A 22,395-nucleotide genomic window follows, 5' to 3' on the forward strand; every position below is an offset into this window, starting at 1 on the left:
TAAAATCTCTCATATAGTCTTCATCTTCGTCTCTTCTGCCCAGTTCTTTTTGTGTTTGCTCAGATATATTTTCTGACTTTCTTTTTTTTTCTTTTTTCCCTGTCTGTCATGTTTTCTATGCAGATGTTTAGTTTCCTGCGGTCATCCATGGTTTTCTTTACCCAGCTGGTTTTCAGAGCATTAGTCGTCACTATATTAAAAATCTTGGTCATCCCGTCCTTAGCCATGCTATGTGAGTGTCCATAGAACTTTGGCCTTCTTACACTGAACGTCTCTGTCTGTACGTGCGGTTCTTTTGTTGGTCTCTTTATCGAGCTCTATTCCTTCTCGACTGGTCCGTAGATCTCTCTTAGCATTCTCCTTTATTGCTTTTCTCTCTCCTAGATTTGGATTCCTGTTGTTTCTGAGGCGTACAAGCACCCTGGTAAGACCACTGTAGTATAGTGTCTTATTTGGTATTGACGGAGGAACTACTTTTGTTACAGAGGTTCCAAGTAAGTCTGAATGCTTTCTGGAGTTTCGTGATCCTCTCTTCGTTCGATGTCGAACGGAGTCCTATTTCCTTCATAATCATCCTCACTTATTTTCAACTTTATACTTGTGTTATCTTTCCATGTTTGCTTCGATAAAATTCTCGTGGGTTTGCGACCTTATCATATACGATAAACCTACGTACGTTGCAGCTCCTACAGCAGTTATCCTTTATCAGAGTTACTGCTTGTGTTTTGCGTATGTGATATCCAACGGCTAGTAAGTATGTGAAAACGTCGTATTTCAACCTCCAAGCTGAAAAATAATTCTTTATTTACATCCGGTTTCGATCTTCAGGTAACGTAATATTACTTTTTCACCTTAAATGGCAATAACAACACTATGACGTCCAAATGCCTTACACGAAGACGTGGAACCTGAGTGTAATAGTCGACGAAGATTATTTGTTTCAGTACGTACTACTGACGCCGGAAACGAATGATATTTCACGCATCAGTTTTTGTATTGAAATTGCGTTTGTATTGACGTCTCTCAGGTCACTACATACGGTTTAAAAATTTCTTGCGTGCGCCAGAAAATTCGCCACATTCTGCCCTATAACGAAGCAGAAACCGTACATCGATATAAGTATTCCTTCAGCATATACAGAAAGTTCTACAATTCAAATTACAGGCTTCAAGAGGTTATAGATAAAGTTTGAATAAGAAACTGATGTACTACACCATTGGGATTGAAAGTAAATGTGAAGGTCGGACCACTTTCAAATTTCACACTTCACGGTACACATACAGCAGAGACCGTGAGCTATGACCTGTTTGCAGTTCAGGGCACGGGAAACGTTTTGAGTAGTCTCGTCGCGTTCTCTTCTAATTGACGAAGCACTTCTTTTTCAAAGTCAAAAGAGTGGAGGGGACGAAAATTGTATGTGATATCATAATCACTACAGGGACTGATGATGACGCACTCGTGTGCTGGTATGCGGGAGATACGAATGTGATCCGATCACGAAATCTGTTTTATATCCAAACAGTACATTTCCGGAAATGGGTTCCTTATCAAAAATTTATCTATTATGTCCCCTATAAAACCCCAGAAAACTTGTAATACGAAGTGTGAAACAGCCTGAATTTGGGGTGACCTGTCTTAGCTGCATCACTTCATATATCTTTCTAGTAGCCCGTGTCTCGTATTTAGCTACAACCTTTTCTCCTCAGCATTAAACCGATCGTCCCCAGCTGACTGGAGGAAGTAACGGTTGTGAGAATCAAATCCGTGTATTGGTCTATGAGCCGCGAGTGAACGATCCAATATGTATATTGTTTTTAGGAGAGTTCCCACACTCATACATGCGATCGTCTGGAGGGTGAAAGTTAGCACATACTTGGATGACTTACGTAGCAATATAAGATGGCGAAGTATTCATGGCTCCCTACGCACATCCATTTTGTTTGTTTGTTTGAGATGCACTCTAAGATGAAATAACTCAAGACAACTCACGTCAAATAAACTTGTTGAACTATGTACCGACCCAATTAGGAATTGAAGAAGATAGAGAACAAGATTTAAGTTACTACCAGTTACGTGAAAGCATGTCTAAGCGTTGTTACGTATATGATTGTTTCCAGATATCACGATGGCTGGGACCGGCGCATGCGCAGACGAGGCGGGCGCCGTGGTAGCAGCGGAGTGTCGCGGCGGAGGTCCCGGCAGGGCGCATGCGCAGCAGCCCATTTGCGCCAACAACGGCGTCACCTACCCCAGCCTAGGCGCCCTGCTCTGTCTGCGACAGCACAATCCCAGTGAGTATGAGCGTAGTCCTTCACGCACAGCCAATCGCTCCTTACGAAGGAAGGAGGAAGATTAATTCGGTTTGTTAACATTAACAGCTTTAGTCTTGGTTAGCGGCACTGCCTCTAGATCGCAGAGTTCTGTGCATCTTCGTGTAGTGTATTTCCATAAAAGTCCTTCTAGGCTTCCTCCAAAGAACTGAGTTCCTATTTAGATACGAATTTTCATAGCGTTATAGATCGACTGAAGTTACTGAGTGTGTACCTGGAATACACTGATGTGACAAAAGTCACGGGATATCGTGTCGGACCCCCTTTTGTCGGCGTAGTGCAGCAACCCGGCGTGGCATGGATTCAACAAGTCGTTGTTAAGTTCTCTGCAGAAATACTGAGTACTGTGTTATGCCGCCTCTACAGTTGTTCATAATTGCGAGAGTGTGGCTGGTGCAGGATTTTATGCACGAACCGACCTCACGATTACGTCCCATGAATGTTGCATGGGATTCATGCTGGGCGATCTGGGTAGCCAAATCATTCGTTCGAATTGTCCAGAATGTTCTTCAGACCAGTCGCTAACATTTGTGGCCCTGTGACACGGCGCCATGTCATCCATGAAAATTCCGTCGCTGGATGTCTCCAAATGGTCTTAGCCGAATATAACCATTTACAGTCAATGATTGGTTTGGTTGGACCAGAGGACCCAGTCCATTCCATTTAAACACAGCCCACACCATTATGGAGCCATCAACACCTTACACAGTGCCTTGTTGACGGCCAGGGTCCATGGTTTTGCGGGGTCTGCTCCACGCTTGAACCCTACCTCAGCTCTCACCAACTTAAATGAGGACTCACGCGACTAGGACTAGTTTTCTCAGTAGTCCAGAGACCAACCGTTGTGGTCAGGAGCCTAGGAGAGGCGCTTTAGGCAATGTCGTGCTGTTACCAAAGACACTCGCGTTGGTCGTCTGCTGCCATAGACCTTTAACGCCAGATCTCGCCGCACTGTCCTAACGAATAAGTTAGTAGCGTAGTATCTCCCATAATGAGTTACTTCACGTAATGTTGCTTGTTTGTTATCACTGAAATCTCTGTTCCCGGTCGTTAAACGAAGGCCGTCGGCCACTGCGTTGGCTGTGGTGAAAGGGAATGCCCGAAATTTGATACGGTCAGCCCACCCTTGACGCTGTGGGTCTCGGCATACTGAATTCCCTGACGATTTCTGAAATCTAATGCCTGGACGTCGAGCTCCAGCTACCATTCCGCGTTTAAAGTCTATTAATTCTCGTCGTGCAACCATATTCACGTCGAAAACCTTTTCGTATTAGTCACCTGAGTGCAAATGACACCTTCCTCTATGCACTGCCCTTTTATACCTTGTGTACGCGATACTACCGCCATCTGTACATGTCCATATCGCTACCCCATGACTTTAGGCACCTGAGTGTAAAGTAAGTGTATTACTGTTGAGTATTTAAATTGTAGCGTAAAATTCTTTTGTTTATAGGCTTGTTACTGCCATTTAACCGTCTGTTGTGTAACGAATCAATTTTTTACAATCTCATTGCATAACATAAGTAAAAGGATCTGCGACATCGACATGCAATGTCTACACTTGAATACAGAATTCCATTGTTTTCATGTTGAAAGTGTGCCTTGATCTGTCCTCCATGCACTAAGTGATATTTCCCGGAATCATACAGATAGTGTGATCTGCTTTACCTGTAACAAGGTAGCGGACCATGATTGAATGCGTCACCTCCGTCATGCAACGTCACTAAATTTTTGACTTGATGTTCGTGAGAAGATGGTTATGTTAAATAAGAAACGGACAACTGTATGAGTTTCTGAATTATTATTATTATTCAGGTAGATTCTCGGCACCAAGTGTTAATTATAGAGCTAGTACCAACGACACCATCTTTTTCAATCACGTTAGACATTTCGTCGAAAATTGAAACGCCTGTTGTCTAGTGCCTGTTTTTAGTCTCGACAGGACTTTTTAGTCGTTAATTTTTGTCAATTCAGCAGACACACACACACACACACACACACACACACACACACACACACACACACACACACACACACACTCCCGACCAAAATTTGCACGCTATTCACTGTTGCCCCTCTCGCCTGTCTGTCTTCTCTGTCTCTCTGTGACCGTCGCCGCCTTCAGAATGCCCAACCGGCATTTATGGGACAGGGAATCTCCCCCTGCCACTCGTACGTTTATCACGTGAACATGATACAAGGGTACACAGTTGCAAAACATGCGTTTCTCACTTGATAATCTGACGAACAGAGTACGTTTCTGAACGATTACTTTTCTCATTCTCATGGTACTTCGGTAACTAAGTAATTAAATCGATAACATCAGCATAGGGGCATTTTGACATATTAATTTACTTATTAAAATTAATCGTATTCGTGTTAACAAAACTACAAGGTGACACCTTACAATGAAATAAACTTAAATTAGAATTTGTAGAATTTGCTGAAAAATACGCAAAACGCGGATCATTCGCGGCAGGTTCTGTGAGAGAGAGGTAGCGGCGGAAAACTCAGGAGAGAGAGAGAGGTACGCTTGAGCTGTGTCATTACAAGACGAAGATTTACTAACCACTTCAAGACACAAAAAAATTAAGAAATCCAGTAACAATTATGAAATTTTTAACGTGAGCAGTGGTAAGTCTAGGCAAAGCAGCAAGAATAAACATGTCGAAAATGAGAGGAACATTATGAATGAGGAAGTTTGTAAGATCGAATGAGTTGTTAGAGAGTAGGAAAGTGTAGATATAAAATCTATGGGGTAAACTGCCGCGTACTTCAACTTATGGTTGGAGAAAAGGAACGCAATGAAATATTTGTTTCTAACACGATGTCTATAATGTACGGGTCACCTACGTGTTTTACCTGTGTCAATGACAAACAGAAAAGCTGAGTAGCTTAGAGAAAAGTGTAGAATTAAAAAAAAAAAAAGACGATTAAAATTAACAAAAAAACATGGTTTGGAGAATTACTACTGAATGAGGAGCTTAGAATTAACTGAAAAGAGAAGCTAAAAAGAATTATTGGAAAGCGTGTGCCATGGGGAACAGGACTGCAGCAAGTCGAGTAATCATGAGTTCAGAGTAATGTGGAAAAATTGGCTGGTGGAAGTCTTAGATGTGTTTTTTATAGAATAATAAAGGAATTCAGCGTAAGTGAGAAAGAATCCTTCTCAAACATTACAAACCTTCGCCGTATACTATTAATAATATTTAATTCGTTACCTAGAACCTGTGAAATATGATACGCCGAGACAGGTTTCGAGGAAAGCAGCATAAAGCATATAAATTTTTAAATTATTGCCTACAGTGTCTTTCGCGTGCTGTGGTACTCAGAAGAACACAGAGTAATACTGAAAGAGGCTTTAAGAGTAATCAGCGAAACATAAATTAGTCCGAGGAGCAACTTCAATGATTCACGTTGTAATGGAAAGAAATAAACTATAGAACGCTTTTAAACAATGTAAGAATTTATATTACATTCGGAATTCTGTGGAAGATTGGAAGATAGGACCTAAGGTGACAGACGAGTATCCCAAATGTCAGTCGTCGCCGGCCGGGGTGGGCGAGCGGTTCTAGGCGCTACAGTCTGGATCCGCGCGATCGCTACGGTCGATGGTTCGAATCCTGCCTCGGGCATGGATGTGTGTGATGTCCTTAGGTTAGTTAGGTTTAAGTAGTTCTAAGTTCTAGGGGACTGATGACCACAGAAGTTAAGTCCCATAGTGCTCAGAGCCATTTGAACCAAATGTCAGTCATAAATATTTAGGTTAATTTGTTTTGTTATGGAAAGAACACTGGACAGTGTTGTTAAAAATTATGTGGGTGCTTGGTGTTACCAAAGAGTCGCTTTCGGCACTTAACATTCCTCACCTTTCGACTTCAGTACTCCATAAGATTCTCTTCCTCCTGCCGAAGACGAATGTCAGTCGCCTTAGACTCACAGTGAATGATCTGCTACCCTAACTGTGTGGTTCCACTACTGTACTAGCTTTCGCGTACCGTACTTTACCATCAATACAGTTTCCAGCTGACACGTGACTTTACTCTCAATATAGCACTAGCTCCGATCTGGATGACGGGTTTTCTCCTAGAATAACAAAGTAGGATCAAAACGTGAACTTATTTTGTTTTCCTTATTAGGGCCTAGGTGCACGACAAATGTCTGAGTAAGTTTAAACTCTGTCAGTACCTTTACACCGTATCTGTGCATTAACTGTCTCTAATATTCGCCTGTACAGTAATGTGAGGACTCCGCAGAGATCGAGTAATCATCTTCTCAACAGTACGTTTCCGCATTCTGCGTAAGTGAATCAGGATAATCGTGGAATACCTAAGTCTGGATATCCGACAGCGGGTTTCAAGCTCGTTAACTACTTCATCGCCTGCCGTAAAAACTGGGCGTCTTCGTACGGATTGGTTAACAGCCGGGTACCGAGCTTCTTTCTATGCCTTCACCCAACACAGCTCGCTTTAACAAGAATTCCGTCCTCCACTACCTAGCAGATACACCTCATTACATTATGCTGCTGCATGCCACCCTGTAGACTCCTCTATTAGTTGTCTGTGCAATGGTGGCCCGCGGTATCTGAAGTTGGGTGTTGCATCGAAGTTTCAACGTTGCATTTTTTATTCAGAGGCTTACGAGGGAGAAAATTCTTTATTTATGCCCCTGGTTTCCCGGCATTCGTTACGATGTTAACAACCCTAGAATTCACGCTGTATGGTCACAAAATTCAGTTTTTCTAAAATCTACATTATGATCCTGTGAAATGTTAGTGATATATGTGTAATGGAAAAATATCCGTGACAGTGAGAATGTTTCGATTTATCGACTATCAAGAAAAATCACTAACATTACATAATAAGCTACACTTATAGTAGAACTGAAATTCGTCATTTAAAAGACTGGAAATCACAAACAAATTATACATCATGAGTAGACATATTCTATTGAAAACTTGCTCTCCTGCCTTTTTATTGATACAGACTTGTTAGTCACTTGCTAATTGAAGTCTGCGACCTCCACCACGAGATCTCCTTCAATTGAAAGCGTCGCCAAGGCCGACAGTCTTTCCTGACTCATAGAGCTGCTCCAGAACGATATTATTTTTTTTCGAAGTTGAGAAGTATCTTTCTGATTTGACTGACGCCATGTGAATTGAGAGAATTAGCTCCAGAGGTTTCGAGCACTCAGTGAATGTCTTCCCTGGGCTGTTGGTTATATTGAAACTCTGCTAGACTAGCGGTACCAGACCTGATCTAAATTTTTGTGCTAGGTAGACAGAAGTACTTCATGACGTAGTGTCATCTTATCTACAAGCGTATACACTGAACACATTTTTCTTTAAGATATCTTCAGGAAACGTACAACAGTACAGGCTAAACTTTTCTATAAGAAACACTGACGAACTTAATGACGACCTAAGAAACTAAAACGATCTTTAGCCTCGGAAATTATCACATCGTATACGTCCTTTGCTTATCTTTTTCACGCAGTGCTGCCCAACTTCCTTTTGTTAACAGAGCAACCAGTAGATTCTTTATCACTAGTGATGTCAGTTTCTTCTCGGGTCTTGATAATATTCATTTCAAAGGTCGAAACTGCCTTATGGGCAGAGCACACATTTTTATCTTTATGCTGTAGCTGGCCGAAGAGAACTTTGACTAATGACATAATTTTTCCGCAGAATTCCAGTCAATAATTAAAGGTAAAACTGGAAAGGGCTTTTCTGTAACCAAGAGCTGGTGAATTGCACTTTCAGTCATTATAGAGTCATCTTACAATATGTTATTCATACAGTCAACAACGTGTTCCTTGCAGTCATGAACTGTGTAGGCCGATCAAGGTTGATAATTCCAAGTAGGACAAGATCAAAGGAAATGCTTTTTCGCCACGTCATCAAGGATATGGTCAGCCGTGGGCTGTTTGAGAAGAATCACATGTTCTATGTGTGGTGTCCCGGGTTGGGGCACTTTAACAGTAATTCAGTGATTCACTCATAAATAATAAATTTATTGACACGGTCAGTTTATTTCATAAACGTAAGTTCTGTGCTCTGTTAGCAGTTCAAAACAAACAAGAAAATTTTTTCTTGAAAATAAAGGAATGATTTCTTTGACAACTTAAAGTTCTTGGAAAACAACATAAATAAATCCTTGCGTGAGACTTTCCTCTGAAACATTCTCTTGCAAACGAAAGCGACTGTCTTAGAAATGCACAGTGGGGAGAAAACTAAGACCTCATCTCACAAGCAACACAAGGATTTCCAGCCTCTGAGTTCACAGCCGGAGCAGAGGCTCGCGACGCGTGGTGGTCCCGGGTGGCAAGGGCGGACGGCAGCGTAGTGCTGGCGAACTTCTGAGTCTGCTGGCAGAGACGAAACTGCCTGCTACTCACCGGGCGAGGACAGTTATATGCACGTGGCGGACGACTGCGAGGTAGCTGTGTGGGCTCGGATTGGCTGAGGAAAATGGCACGGCGGATGCACCAAAAGGTCCGTATATGTGGCGGCCTTAACTGCACTTCTGCGCTCCCTGTACTAGCCTGCTTCCTGCAGGCCGGGCTGACTTCGGACTGTGCGCCTGCGGAGCTGGAGAGATGACCCGCATGGCAGTGCGACGTTGCGGGTTCGTGGCGCTGTAGGAGACCATGGAAACGTCAGTCTCCAAAGTAATATAAAGAAAAGAAAGAAAATCACATTGCAGTTGGTCAATACTTATTATAAAATTACCGATGTACATATTCTGCATTAGGATAGAATTTTTTCTCAATCGCTTGTACCCCACCAGAGGAACAAGTCATACCGGATTCCTCATCATAGATCAGCGGAATAATTTTTTTTTTTTTTTTTTTTTTTAGGCAGGGTCACATTTACGTTTTGCTTGTCTAAGTCTTCTAACAAACTCGCGGCTAACGCCTGTGCGTCATATTTGGAAGGAGATAGGAAACTCTAGAACCTTTCTATTGCTTTACTTGCTAATATGGAGCAGTGTAGAACAGCCATTTGAAATACATTTTATCAACATCAGTTTAACGTACTAAAACAAGTCAAAACTCTGATTCCCTTATTTACTTTGAAATCTCTTCTTGGCATACTTCCAAAACAATTTTAAAAATTTCGTTTTAATTGTTTGGATGTTCCTTTGAAAATAGTTTCCTTTTCCAATTGAACTTTTTCAATGCTACATACAGTTCAGGAAGACGATTCAGATTCATCATGACGCCTTAAGACCAATTTATTGGAACCACAGAAACAGATACAATTTATTAAAATGGCGCATACCTATTACGACTATCTCCTTCGTTATACTCCACAATTTTCCTTCTATACCGGCTATCCAACTATTCAGCTACGTAGATAGTTTTGTATGCCAACAGCTCAAGATTCATGCTTCTTCACTCCGACACTCAGATGAATTATTTCCGTAGCTTCCACATCCGTCCACAAGAGTTCCGCCCCAAACAACAGGCAGACTATTGCATTTTTAGCTGCTCAGCTACATAACCAGTCACAGTTTTTATAAGTGTCCATTTTAAACTCCCTCTCAAACTGTCGATTTCATTATTAATACTTTGCACAATATTTAAAAGTGTTAACGAGCGTCCTAGTTCTTTAGAGCAAGCTTCTCCTCATCAGAAAGCTGTATTTCTACAATAATGACATATAATCTGACGCAGATGTTTTCTGACTATGTATGTGACTGGAAATGGAACTCTGAAAAGTCTTAACTTCCGTGAAATACTGTGAACGAATGAAAGCTTTCTCTTACGAATTTTATCGCTTCATTTCAACAAATTACCAGTGATACCTCGTTCTGTCAATTGGAACCAATTGGAATACCTTCTCAAGATGAATATGACTTCATATGTTAAGCGAAGCTGTGCTGCATCAGAGCTGGAATGCGCTAATCATAGAACATTAACAAAAGCGTTCACTCTTCCGTTCTGTGTCGTTATTATAAGTACGAGTAGTATGGCTCCTCATTTGTACCATTGTGGCGCTCTGCATGGAGAATGAACGGGTTATTAATTAGCTGTACTTACGAAATGAAATAACTTAATCAAATGAATTGTTCAAAGAGCAACAACCGTGAGATGCAATCTCTACTTACTAGTCATTCTTCACACATCCCCACAACTTCCGTAGAAATTAATCTTTAAGCAGAAAAACTGGATTCAGAGAATTACATGAAAAATGCTGCATAGCACCTGAAGCTTAATGCCATATGTTCTTTCTTAAAATCAGTCTTAACAATCCCTAACAATTATTAGCCACAATCACAGTTCAAAATTCGTCCACTGTCGGACGTAATTCTGTCAATTACAAATTTACAGAGGCATCCGCCCAGAATAATATATTCTGGCAACTGCATTCAGTATCTCCACAGAATATCAGACCGTATTAATCCCAATTCATTACAGTTCTCTGCATCCCTGTGTGAATAAATTACGAAGAGTAAGTCCCCTCCATTTTCCAGAGAGCGCAACCCACTGTATGTGGTATGTTATCTCTGGCTGCGCGCTATCATGCAGCGTGTCATTAAGTACAGCTAAATATTTTCAAAATTTCTACATAATTCGTAGTTTCTTTGTACACAGAACAAAACAGATAACAATATAGTGGAAAACATATCTCAGAAAAGGGGGTAGCACAGTTACCAGAGGGAGCATTTGGAACAGTCTCTAGTCAGGGAGCTAACATGCAGATTGCAACACCCTGTGATGTCAGTGACCAGTACGCTAAGGGCAGGCCTCGACTCGTCCGTGTTCGACGTGGAATGGGCCGCGCTGTCCGCAGCGAGTCGCCGTAGTAATGAAAACCCACTGAATTTGGTGTCCACGTAACATCTTTTCTTTGTTTGTGTGTAAGGAATGTTTCCTGAAAGCTTCGCCATACCTTTTTGTAACACTCTGTATATTACGGTTCCTAAGCCTAAAGTGATGTACGAAAAGGGGAAATATGAAGTGTGATATAATTGGGATTTGTGCAGCATTGCAACAATAACACGCACCCCCACAGCGTCAATGGACGAATGATGGCTATCTAAATAGTGCTGTTAACATGTGGATAAATTAAAATGCTACTGTGACTGTGAATGAAGTCCTACCGCAACTACTGACAATCACTGTTCCTCTGGGAACCAAAGATTAACATAAATAGAAGCGCTACTGTTCGGTCCACCTCATGGATTGGTAAATGCAGCTGCTAATACTCCCAGTCGGGGCGGTAGAAATTTCCAGTACGTATTTCCCGCAAGCCTGATATTAGTGAGTACGGATTTCTTTGGCGAGCCTGTAAACACCCCCGCGATTTAATAAACGCCAAGGGGACACCTTTCACCCTTGATTTGAAATGTAGCCTCCTGCGTTTCGGTTTAATATCACCGCAATGGTTGTCTATCTGCTACTGCACAATAAACTTCACTTAACTGTAAAGGAAGTGTCATTACCAGTAACACAAGGAAGGCTTAAGCCGACTACCTATGATACTCGTACTTTCTGTATGAATAATTTGGTTTATAAGTACCAGCGAATGTAGCGTAAAAATTTATGAAGACCAAACCATCAAGCAGGGCGAATAATTTAATTAATTTTTTGACGCAGTGTGTGTGTGTGTGTGTGTGTGTGTGTGTGTGTGTGTGTGTGTGTGTGCGAGAGAGAGAGAGACAGAGAGTAAAAAGGAAATAAAAATATTGGATCATAATTCGCTTTTATTGAGAGCTCAGTGCCTGTGTTTGTCCTATTGACGTCCCATCTCCACGCCACGTCCTTTGCAACGAGTCAAGCGTGACGCAGAATTTTCACTGAACTCGACTGCAGTAATAACAACGCACCATTGATTAACGCAAACTTTGACGAGAACTTTTGCGCTATTTCGGTCAAATGTTTTGTAAACAGTGAACTCGTTTGCCTAACATTATTGCAAACGCCACGTTGCAGCCAAAACAGAATCACAATGCAATCAATTCAGCCAGGCACCCGGTAAATGTTTTTTTTTTCTTTTTTTTCTGCTAGCCGTTGATATTTTTATAGGCACTTAAAACAAAAAACTAAAAAGTTTACGTTGTCTTTCTCATGCAGTGGAGCTTTCACTTTACGCAGCATGCTCCCAACTCAATTAAATTCCCCAAATTACATGATTGTGGTTTCGCTTTCAAATGAGCCGATTGCACATTGTTGCAAGTCTTAGTCTGGAATGGAATGCCTGGCGCGCATGAGCGTTGTTTACACACAACAAAGGCGTTAGAATCCCACACCGCAAACATTCACGTAAATCGCTTTACAAACCAAACAAATAGCTTCCACTACACTGTTATGTTGGTTACAGACCGATGTGTACGAAGTGTAATAGATTGACACGACTTACTCTAAAATTCATTACTTTATATACTTTAATAGAACTAATAATTCTTAGAGGGAGTCCACAAGTTCGTTTAGGTCCAATCCATCTAGAAAAGTAGATTACGATGAATTACTCAGGCTCCAAGTCATTTGCTATCCGATTTCACCTATATGAACAACAGAACGCAGTTGTAAAAGTTACTTTTGCCTGAATACTCTTACCTAAAAAACGTGCACGCTGTAACCTGCTTTTACGTTTCACCTCATAATGGAAATGAGCGTTTGGCGTCAATGGCCGGGAGGCCCCTCGCGGGGCAGGTCCGGCCGCCATATCGCAGGTCTTATCACATTCGGCGCCACATTGGGCGACCTGCACGCCGGATGGGGATGAAATGATGATGAACACAACACAACACCCAGTCCCTGAGCGGAGAAAATCTCCGACCCAGCCGGGAATCGAACCCGGGCCCAGAGGACGGCAATCCGTCACGCTGACCACTCAGCTACTGGGGCGGACACCTCATAATGACCGTATCTATTTATTGAAATAGCACAACGTACCGGAAAGATTCTCGTCCTAATCACTGCCATGAAACGATGTTAGAGGGTCCATCCGGTCTAATTGTTTCGCTGGGCCACATTTATTGTGCTTCACTGTCAGATTCAATTCGAAGTGTCACTATTTTTTTGAAACAAAATCTAGGGAAGTTCCGTGAAAACGTATTTTGTTAAGAAAAGTAGCAAAGAAATCCAACCAAGTAGCACATATTTCACTTATTTCCACGTTTTATTTCCTGCTCAGTTCTCAGTGACCCCGTGCTGCATATGGTGTAGCTACCTTTGGTTCGGTCATATTGATTTCAAACAATTGTCTAATCCTGTCGCTTGCCAACTGTCCTACATGTTTCAGCATTACAACGTCACCGACAACTTACCTTATATTTAGACTAGATCCTGCGATTATTTCCTTCCATCATCCATCCACTATAGTTTCAGTAGCGAATCATGTACCTTCCCAGCTCTCAGATTTATTATATCCTTTGTTATACAGATTTTTTTGTTCACCCGTTACAGGTCTTCAGGCCCTACTTAGCTCGTTGGACTTTCCCATAGTCTCATCTAAAACATGTTCAAAAAGGTTGTTGATCATTTCGTTTCTGTTCCGTCATGTCCATGTTTCGCCATCATGCAGACTTCTGCGTCAAACATAGCTTTCATTAACATTTTCCTTACTACTTCTTGCAAAGCGCTGACTTAAATACAAAGTTTTCTGTACTCTAAATTAATGTAGATGTCAACTACGCACTGTGCTTCTCCTGTGCATACAGAAGTGCGCATGATCTGTAGGAAAAAGAATTCGGCAATGGATTAGAGAGTTCCAGAGCCGTCGTTTGCTGTGTAAATGGTAGAAAACAGTTAACAGATTTCTTTATTGAGACATCATATCACGGATGGAATTGGGGTATGTGAAAACAGGAGTGGGTCTACATGCTTCTCTTTCAAGACTGCCAACTGCTTCATGCGGAAATTTGTCAAAGATAATCCTTTTGTTTCTTCACTTCTATGTAATCTGGATGGAATTACTGATCTAATAATGACAGCTGTCAAGTTACTGGATCGATATGCTGCAAAGCATATGAGTGAAGTTACCCTGTCGCCTTGATGTGGCACATCCTGCAGATGGTTCCTACATTGAATACTTGTAGCACAGAAACCAGAACGCTAATGTCAATGGAATATACGTCACTGGGCAAGAACTGAGTAGGTTATTTTCTTACCGTTACACGCAGACTTTCACGGCTAAGTAGATAAAAATCATTAAAATTCTCGGAGACATGACACCGTAGCTCTCTGGGATCTATCAGGTAACCTAGCGTTTTTCGTCCCCCTCTGCGGAAGGGACCAACATCGAAGCCACAGCTACTCCCCTGAAGATATCGTCCACAGACATCAGAGCCAAAAGAGAAGTCGAAGTCGCCATGTCCACTTGGCTCCAGCAGTGTTCCGCCAATGTCCAACTCTCATTGGTTGAAGGCCACCCCCACCAAAAATACATCGTCCTCCGGCTCTACGGTCATGATTCGATCCAACGTGACCACTTCCCTGACTGAACTAATATGTTACAAAAATATTTCAATACAGAAACGTTATAAACTTTCTGTCACACTCAGATAATTTACAATAATTATAAATAAAGGTTTGCCCATAATTATGTCAGTGTTCTTGTACAAATGCGCTCACGTTAATGACTACAGATTATCGTTAAACATTATTTAAACAATTACTTATGTCTTCTTAATAGAAGCTTCGTTTGGTATTCTTTTCAGCTGTGATCTCCGCTAACAGATGCAGTTGGCCAGTTTTAAATTACCATAGTTTTTTAATAGCACTTGCGACCAACATTTAAGTAAAGTGACTGGCAAATTACTAAACGGTTCAGTAAATAAATACACGAGAATGTTATGAGGTACTGATACAGTATTCATTTGTTGTGCAAAGATGGAGGATAGGATGTTCTGACAAACATTTGCATAATGAAAGCAATATAAGAGATATTTAGATTCAAGAAATGCATACTTTCTTTCTTCATCAACATTCTTCATTTCTCTTACACGCTCTTCTTCGCCGAACAGCTGCACTTCTCTTGGTGCTCGGACACTATCAGTCCAACATGAAAATTGCGTGATATTCAAATGGTAAAGAGGTGGATTCAAAGAAATGTCGCGAAATGTGTTTCGTTATAGCAGTTTCAAATGTCTCTATCGCTAGAAATAGGATATATATCATCAGGTCCTTCTTTCTCTAGAACACAGTGAGTCCCAGTTTTCTTTACTTTTTTTATTTAGCACAATACATTTTATGTAATCCTTTATAGATGAATTGACTGGTGAATCTCTTGTTGCCTGAAACTTACTTGCAACCGGGAGAAATATCACATGTAAAAATGGTACAAAATTAGTATCCTTAGAAATGATGCGTTTCTGTCAGTACATATTTTTGGTACAATGCAATAGTTAAATGCTATTATCACATTAAGTCCTCCTCGTGCTGGGGAATCGAGCTATTCTGATAATTTTCTTACGAACAGACTTTCATTGTTGCAATGTGGAAAACGTTTTGCCTTTCCTGCAGATTTTACATTAATATATTAAGCCGGTTTAACAGTGCAAAATTTATATTAAGGTATAACTTAATTTTTGTTTAGAAGTTATTAGAAATGAAGACAGGGATCTGTTATCGGGCTCCTACAACTTATGAAGTCTACTACTAACCCAGACGCCCTGGGTTTCAGATCCAGATCCATCAGCTACATTGATCGAAGACGGCCGTTGTAAGGAGCCATAGCACTGACCGAAACGGGCGAAAGATTGGGTAGAGGTTCTACACGTACTCTTGCCCTTGGGACGGGAAACTGCCTCTTAAGGCGGAAGAATCAGATATGATCAGTGGATTGAGGATGTAGAAGAAATTGGAAACCGTTGCATTAAGACACATTAATTATGTTAACAGCTCGTGCAGTCTTTCGGAATTATAATGACTTTTTCCTTTGCAAAAAAAGAAAGAAAAGAGACTAGACACCCAATCTTAACACTGAGTGATGATATAAAAAATATTATAAAGAAAAAGGAAGGTGATAAAACTTAAGTTAGACTTGGTGGTGATCAATGACGTGAAATGGAAAGAGCGTAGAGATTTCTTGTCAGTCGATTATGAGATAATAACAACAGCATCAAAGAACGTTTCAACAGGTGTTTGCATCGTTATGAATAGAAAGGTAGTTAGATGGGTGAATTACTATGAGCAACTAATTGAGTGAATTATTCTTTTCAGAACTGAATCCAAACCAACTACTATTAGAGGCTTACAAGGCAGCATCACTAGCTGATAAGGGAGTAAGAGAATAACTGAGGAATGGGATGAAAATTTTATAATCATAAATCGCTTATTCACTATTACAGTAAAGGAAATGGAAAGTAGGTTTACTGGAGAATAATGTAGGAGCCGGCCGAAGTGGCCGTGCGGTTAAAGGCGCTGCAGTCTGGAACCGCAAGACCGCTACGGTCGCAGGTTCGAATCCTGCCTCGGGCATGGATGTTTGTGATGTCATTAGGTTAGTTAGGTTTAACTAGTTCTAAGTTCTAGGGGACTACTGACCTCAGCAGTTGAGTCCCATAGTGCTCAGAGCCAATAATGTAGGAAGGGAAGAGGAAACAGATATTAGATTTTCTGGAGTTCTTCCACAGGTTTCAATTGGTCATAGTGAATATTCTCTTCCTAAATAACAAGATCAGAAAGTATATTTGGATAAGACCCGGACACAGAATTGGACGAAATGAAACAATTATTGCCATTGAAGCAAGATTACACAGGATGAACGAAACAAAGTAGACATCAAACGTATATTAGCACGTATTGTTAATGCGATCTTTAATGAAGGAGCTCTAGTATCAGAGGTTCAAATGGACTCGTGAAAGAAGTTCCTGAAAGTTTGTCTGGAGCGCAGCATCGTACGAATATGAAATGTGGACCTACGGAAAGCTGGACATGAAAACACAGAAACAAACTGAAATATGATGTCTTCGAAGACTGTTAAAAACGGACTGAAGGGTAAAGCATACATTGGAGAAGTACGAAAAATAATATTCAGGAAAGAAATCTGTGGAAGACCTTTGCCAGAAGTAGATTAGTGCGATGTCTGTGATGGCAACCAGAATTAGTTGTACTTTGTGCTGGAAGCCGCAGCAGAGATAAAAACAGTAGGAGTCGACAAAGACTAGAATGTACGTAACAGATTACAGAGGATGACGTCAGTCCATTTCCGCCGCCCACGAGGGAGCAATATCCAGTAGCAGCAGCAGTAACTGCACAGCGGTTTCGTGTTTCACACGGCATTTAATTTAGTGCTTTTCTCGTGATCTTGTGTCAAGAAGTGAATTTATAAATATTTTTAACTGGGTTGTCTAGCGTTTATTAATGTTTTCTAAGAACTTGCGGGGTTTTTAACCTGCTCAAAGCTGCAGCGGCGTTGGGGCAAAAGTGGCGAAACCTGTCACACGTTCGGTGCCGCTGAAATCCCCTCGTAACGCCACTATCACTGCATCTTTCGATACGCAATGTCTGATCCGTCTGTCTTCACCTGAGAGTAAGTGGCGGACAGTGGTGGATTAGCGTATCTTTGGACAGAGGGTGAAGGTAGGAATTAGCCACACGGCTGACTCCTAACGCTTCAGCAACAGGTACGAGTTGCTACCCATTGTTCATAACACAAATGAACCAGCACGGGATGCTTGTTCTGTTTGGCCAGTCAACATTTCTGCCCTAGTCCGGACAAGCGCTGAAGACGCGTATTCTAGTCACTGGTAGCTCCAACTTAGGCATATAAAGGAGCCCCTCGTGGATATAGCAGGCAGGTCGTCAAAGCATGCCAGTGTGCACTCAGTGTGTTGCTGGGAGGTCTCGTCCGACTCGTGGAGGAGATTCTGCCTGCGGCTATCGAACGTACTGGGTGCAACCGGCTGCAAGTGTCTCTTGTCATCAGGAATGACGCCTGACGCCGTCCTCAGTTCCTACACGTTCGAAATATACACTTCTGATGAAAAGCGGTCCACAGAACCTCGTTATTGCATGCGTTCTATGATACGTGATCCAATCACTGGAACTACTTATTTGGTTTGTAGCAGTACCTGAAAATGACACAAATGTGGCGTAGAAAGTAGTCGTCTGAATGATAAATACTTTGAAAATATGGCTGTGGTGTCCCACTGCCTTTACTTATATTGCCAGTCAATGTCCCTCGTCCACAAGAATAATCGTCTTTTAAAACAAGAACGATGGACTTTCATCAGTTCCTTTCTGTATTTGGCTGGTTTGATGAAGGCAGCTAGCGTCGCACGTGGGATGTAGAATAATCTTCATATTTGCAGAATCGTACCCAGGGTCTATCCCGTTCCTTTGGTTTGAATCAGACTGAAAGATCTAAACCATAGCCACAGAAGATCCTGCGATGTCGGATGGAATTTTTTCGACCTGCGCTATCGTATGGAGAACGGAAGGGCTTAGTGGAATAAGGAGTTATCCCTCAGTTTGGTGATAGCTGAACAATGTGCATATTATGTGATTTGCGCCCGTACCATCAGTTTATTGACCCACCAGAGTGTGGTACAGCACCATGTTACTACTAAAAAGGGTAAAATAACAGGCCTTGCAAAGTAGTCTCATATTCTGAGTAGTTGAAGTGTGTATCCTGCATCTCCCTGATACGTGGGTACCGACTGATAACTGATTACCAAATCGACCTTTGGGAGACCTACTTCATGCACAGGGCTTATAATCAAGATGGCTTGTACAGAAAGTGATAGCTTGTTTATAAATGACGAAGATATAGAAATTAAAGGCAGAAAGAGGAAGAGAAATACAGAAAAGTGGAATGATATAGCAGGAAGAAAGTGGCCAAGAATATATTACACGCAGAGGTAACATTATGCCTGCTCAAGTGTATTCCAGCGTCCACTGCTGCAAAACAGAATGATGTAGCTTCAAAGATATTGCAAATGACATGAGAAAAGAACTTTTTAATGCTTTTGTAAATTAGGTGTCAAAATGTTCAAATGCCTATCATTTGGTTCAATTAAGTGTGTTCCTTTTGAGAGAGAGAGTATCTTCAGGTCAGATTAAAAGCTGAAGAGTCAAGAAGACATAATAGCTATGAATATTACGTTCAGACACAAATAACCCGAAGATAGGTGGTGCAAAAATGCATTTTATTCTGTGCGTGGAGTTTCAAAGAAGTGATTGGATCATTTAAAATGAGTGGATTACTTCTATTACTGTATGTCAAATGAAGTTTAAGTTAATACATATGTTTTGCACAGTATTTTTACACACTTAAGGCTCCTCGAATATACACTCCTGGAAATGGAAAAAAGAACACATTGACACCGGTGTGTCAGACCCACCATACTTGCTCCGGACACTGCGAGAGGGCTGTACAAGCAATGATCACACGCACGGCACAGCGGACACACCAGGAACCGCGGTGTTGGCCGTCGAATGGCGCTAGCTGCGCAGCATTTGTGCACCGCCGCCGTCAGTGTCAGCCAGTTTGCCGTGGCATACGGAGCTCCATCGCAGTCTTTAACACTGGTAGCATGCCGCGACAGCGTGGACGTGAACCGTATGTGCAGTTGACGGACTTTGAGCGAGGGCGTATAGTGGGCATGCGGGAGGCCGGGTGGACGTACCGCCGAATTGCTCAACACGTGGGGCGTGAGGTCTCCACAGTACATCGATGTTGTCGCCAGTGGTCGGCGGAAGGTGCACGTGCCCGTCGACCTGGGACCGGACCGCAGCGACGCACGGATGCACGCCAAGACCGTAGGATCCTACGCAGTGCCGTAGGGGACCGCACCGCCATTTCCCCGCAAATTAGGGACACTGTTGCTCCTGGGGTATCGGCGAGGACCATTCGCAACCGTCTCCATGAAGCTGGGCTACGGTCCCGCACACCGTTAGGCCGTCTTCCGCTCACGCCCCAACATCGTGCAGCCCGCCTCCAGTGGTGTCGCGACAGGCGTGAATGGAGGGACGAATGGAGACGTGTCGTCTTCAGCGATGAGAGTCGCTTCTGCCTTGGTGCCAATGATGGTCGTATGCGTGTTTGGCGCCGTGCAGGTGAGCGCCACAATCAGGACTGCATACGACCGAGGCACACAGGGCCAACACCCGGCATCATGGTGTGGGGAGCGATCTCCTACACTGGCCGTACACCACTGGTGATCGTCGAGGGGACACTGAATAGCGCACGCTACATCCAAACCGTCATCGAACCCATCGTTCTACCATTCCTAGACCGGCAAGGTAACTTGCTGTTCCAACAGGACAATGCACGTCCGCATGTATCCCGTGCCACCCAACGTGCTCTAGAAGGTGTAAGTCAACTACCCTGGCCAGCAAGATCTCCGGATCTGTCCCCCATTGAGCATGTTTGGGACTGGATGAAGCGTCGTCTCACGCGGTCTGCACGTCCAGCACGAACGCTGGTCCAATTGAGGCGCCAGGTGGAAATGGCATGGCAAGCCGTTCCACAGGACTACATCCAGCATCTCTACGATCGTCTCCATGGGAGAAGAGCAGCCTGCATTGCTGCGAAAGATGGATATACACTGTACTAGTGCCGACATTGTGCATGCTCTGTTGCCTGTGTCTATGTGCCTGTGGTTCTGTCAGGGAGATCATGTGATGTATCTGACCCCAGGAATGTGTCAATAAAGTTTCCCCTTCCTGGGACAATGAATTCACGGTGTTCTTATTTCAATTTCCAGGAGTGTAGAATAAAGCTCAGTTTTCAACTAAGATAAATTGCCTACTGAAATCAAAGTTAGATCAGTCACATTATTATCAGAGATCGTTCATCCTCGCAGATGGGAAACATGAACGGTTATGTCCTAAAATTAACATCGCGTACTCGTCTGCCATGAACAGCGTCATAAGGTGAGTGATCACTGTGAAGGAGTATGATTCGTTATGAATAGGAAGATAAGGCAGACGGTGTGTTGCTGTAAACAGTTACCGACAACAACAGTTCAGGTATACATGAGAACGACGCAATCAGAAACCGAACAGACAGAGAAAGTATACGAGGATATTGAACGGGTAACTCAGTACGTAATAGGAGATGAAAACTAATAGTCATTGGGGACTGGAATGCGGTTGTAGAGGAAGGAGTACAAGAAAGGGTTTCAGGAGAATGTGTGCTTGCCGGTTGGAATGAGAGAGGAGAAAGACTGATCCAGTTCTGCATTAAATTCCGGCTAGTAATAGCGAATACTCTGTTCAAGAACCACAAGTGGAGGAATATACTTGGAAAAGGTCGGCAGATACGGGAAGATTCGAGTTAGATTAATCATGGTCAGACAGAGATTCCGAAATTACGTATTGGATTGTAAGGCGTCCCCACGAGCAGATATAGATTCAGATCATAATTTAGTAGTGATGATGAGTGGCTGAAGTTTAAGAGAGTAGTCAGGAACAATCAACGCCCAAGGAAGTGGGATACAGAAGTATTAAGGAATGACGATAAAGCTTGAAGTTCTCTGAGGTTGTACATACCACGATGATGAATAGCTGACGAGGCAGTTCGGTTGAAGAGGAATGGATATCACTAAAAAGGGAAATCACAGAAGTTGAAAAGAAAAACAAAGGTAGAAGGAAGATAACTACGAGGAAAACATGGGTAACAGAAGAAATACTTCACTTGATCAACGAAAGAAAGAAGTACAGAAAATGTGCAGGGAAATTCAGGAAAAAAGCTGCACAAGTCATTTAGGAATGGAATAAATCAGAAATGCATGGAAGCTAAGGCGAGATGGCTGCATGAAAAATGTGAAGAAGTTGAAAAAGAAATTATTGCCGTATATTACACTGCTGGTGTAACAAACCCATATTTAACGTTCGTTTTCTCTAGAATATAACAGTGATAAGTGTCGGGTTGGAGTCCTGGGAAGGAAAAAATTAATGTTTCGTCTCGTCATTTCAGTTAAAACATCTAGCTACTGCCTATAAAATCCGATATGTACATTGATTGTGCTTCGATAACAATCTGATTAGGTTCTGGGTTCGAACCCCTGTCCAACACAAAGGTTTACCTCAAGGCATTTCAAGTAGGTTACTTGTGAAGAAGCAATATTTAACATCTCTCGTAGTTCGTTAACAGGGACGATAGATG

The 22,395-nt window shown here is 42.3% G+C and overlaps 1 protein-coding gene across 1 annotated transcript in view; it reads left to right on the forward strand.

Moving 5' to 3' along the window:
* LOC124595881 (agrin-like) overlaps positions 1 to 22,395 on the forward strand; it is a 279,110-nt gene that overhangs the window by 196,780 nt on the left and 59,935 nt on the right. Inside the window, exon 5 of the mRNA XM_047134792.1 lies at positions 2,118 to 2,291. Coding sequence (XP_046990748.1) covers positions 2,118 to 2,291 — 174 coding nt within the window. The remainder of the gene's footprint in view (positions 1 to 2,117; positions 2,292 to 22,395) is intronic.

This window comes from Schistocerca americana, chromosome 1, assembly GCF_021461395.2.
Source record: "Schistocerca americana isolate TAMUIC-IGC-003095 chromosome 1, iqSchAmer2.1, whole genome shotgun sequence".
Classification (NCBI taxonomy): Eukaryota; Metazoa; Arthropoda; class Insecta; order Orthoptera; family Acrididae; genus Schistocerca; species Schistocerca americana.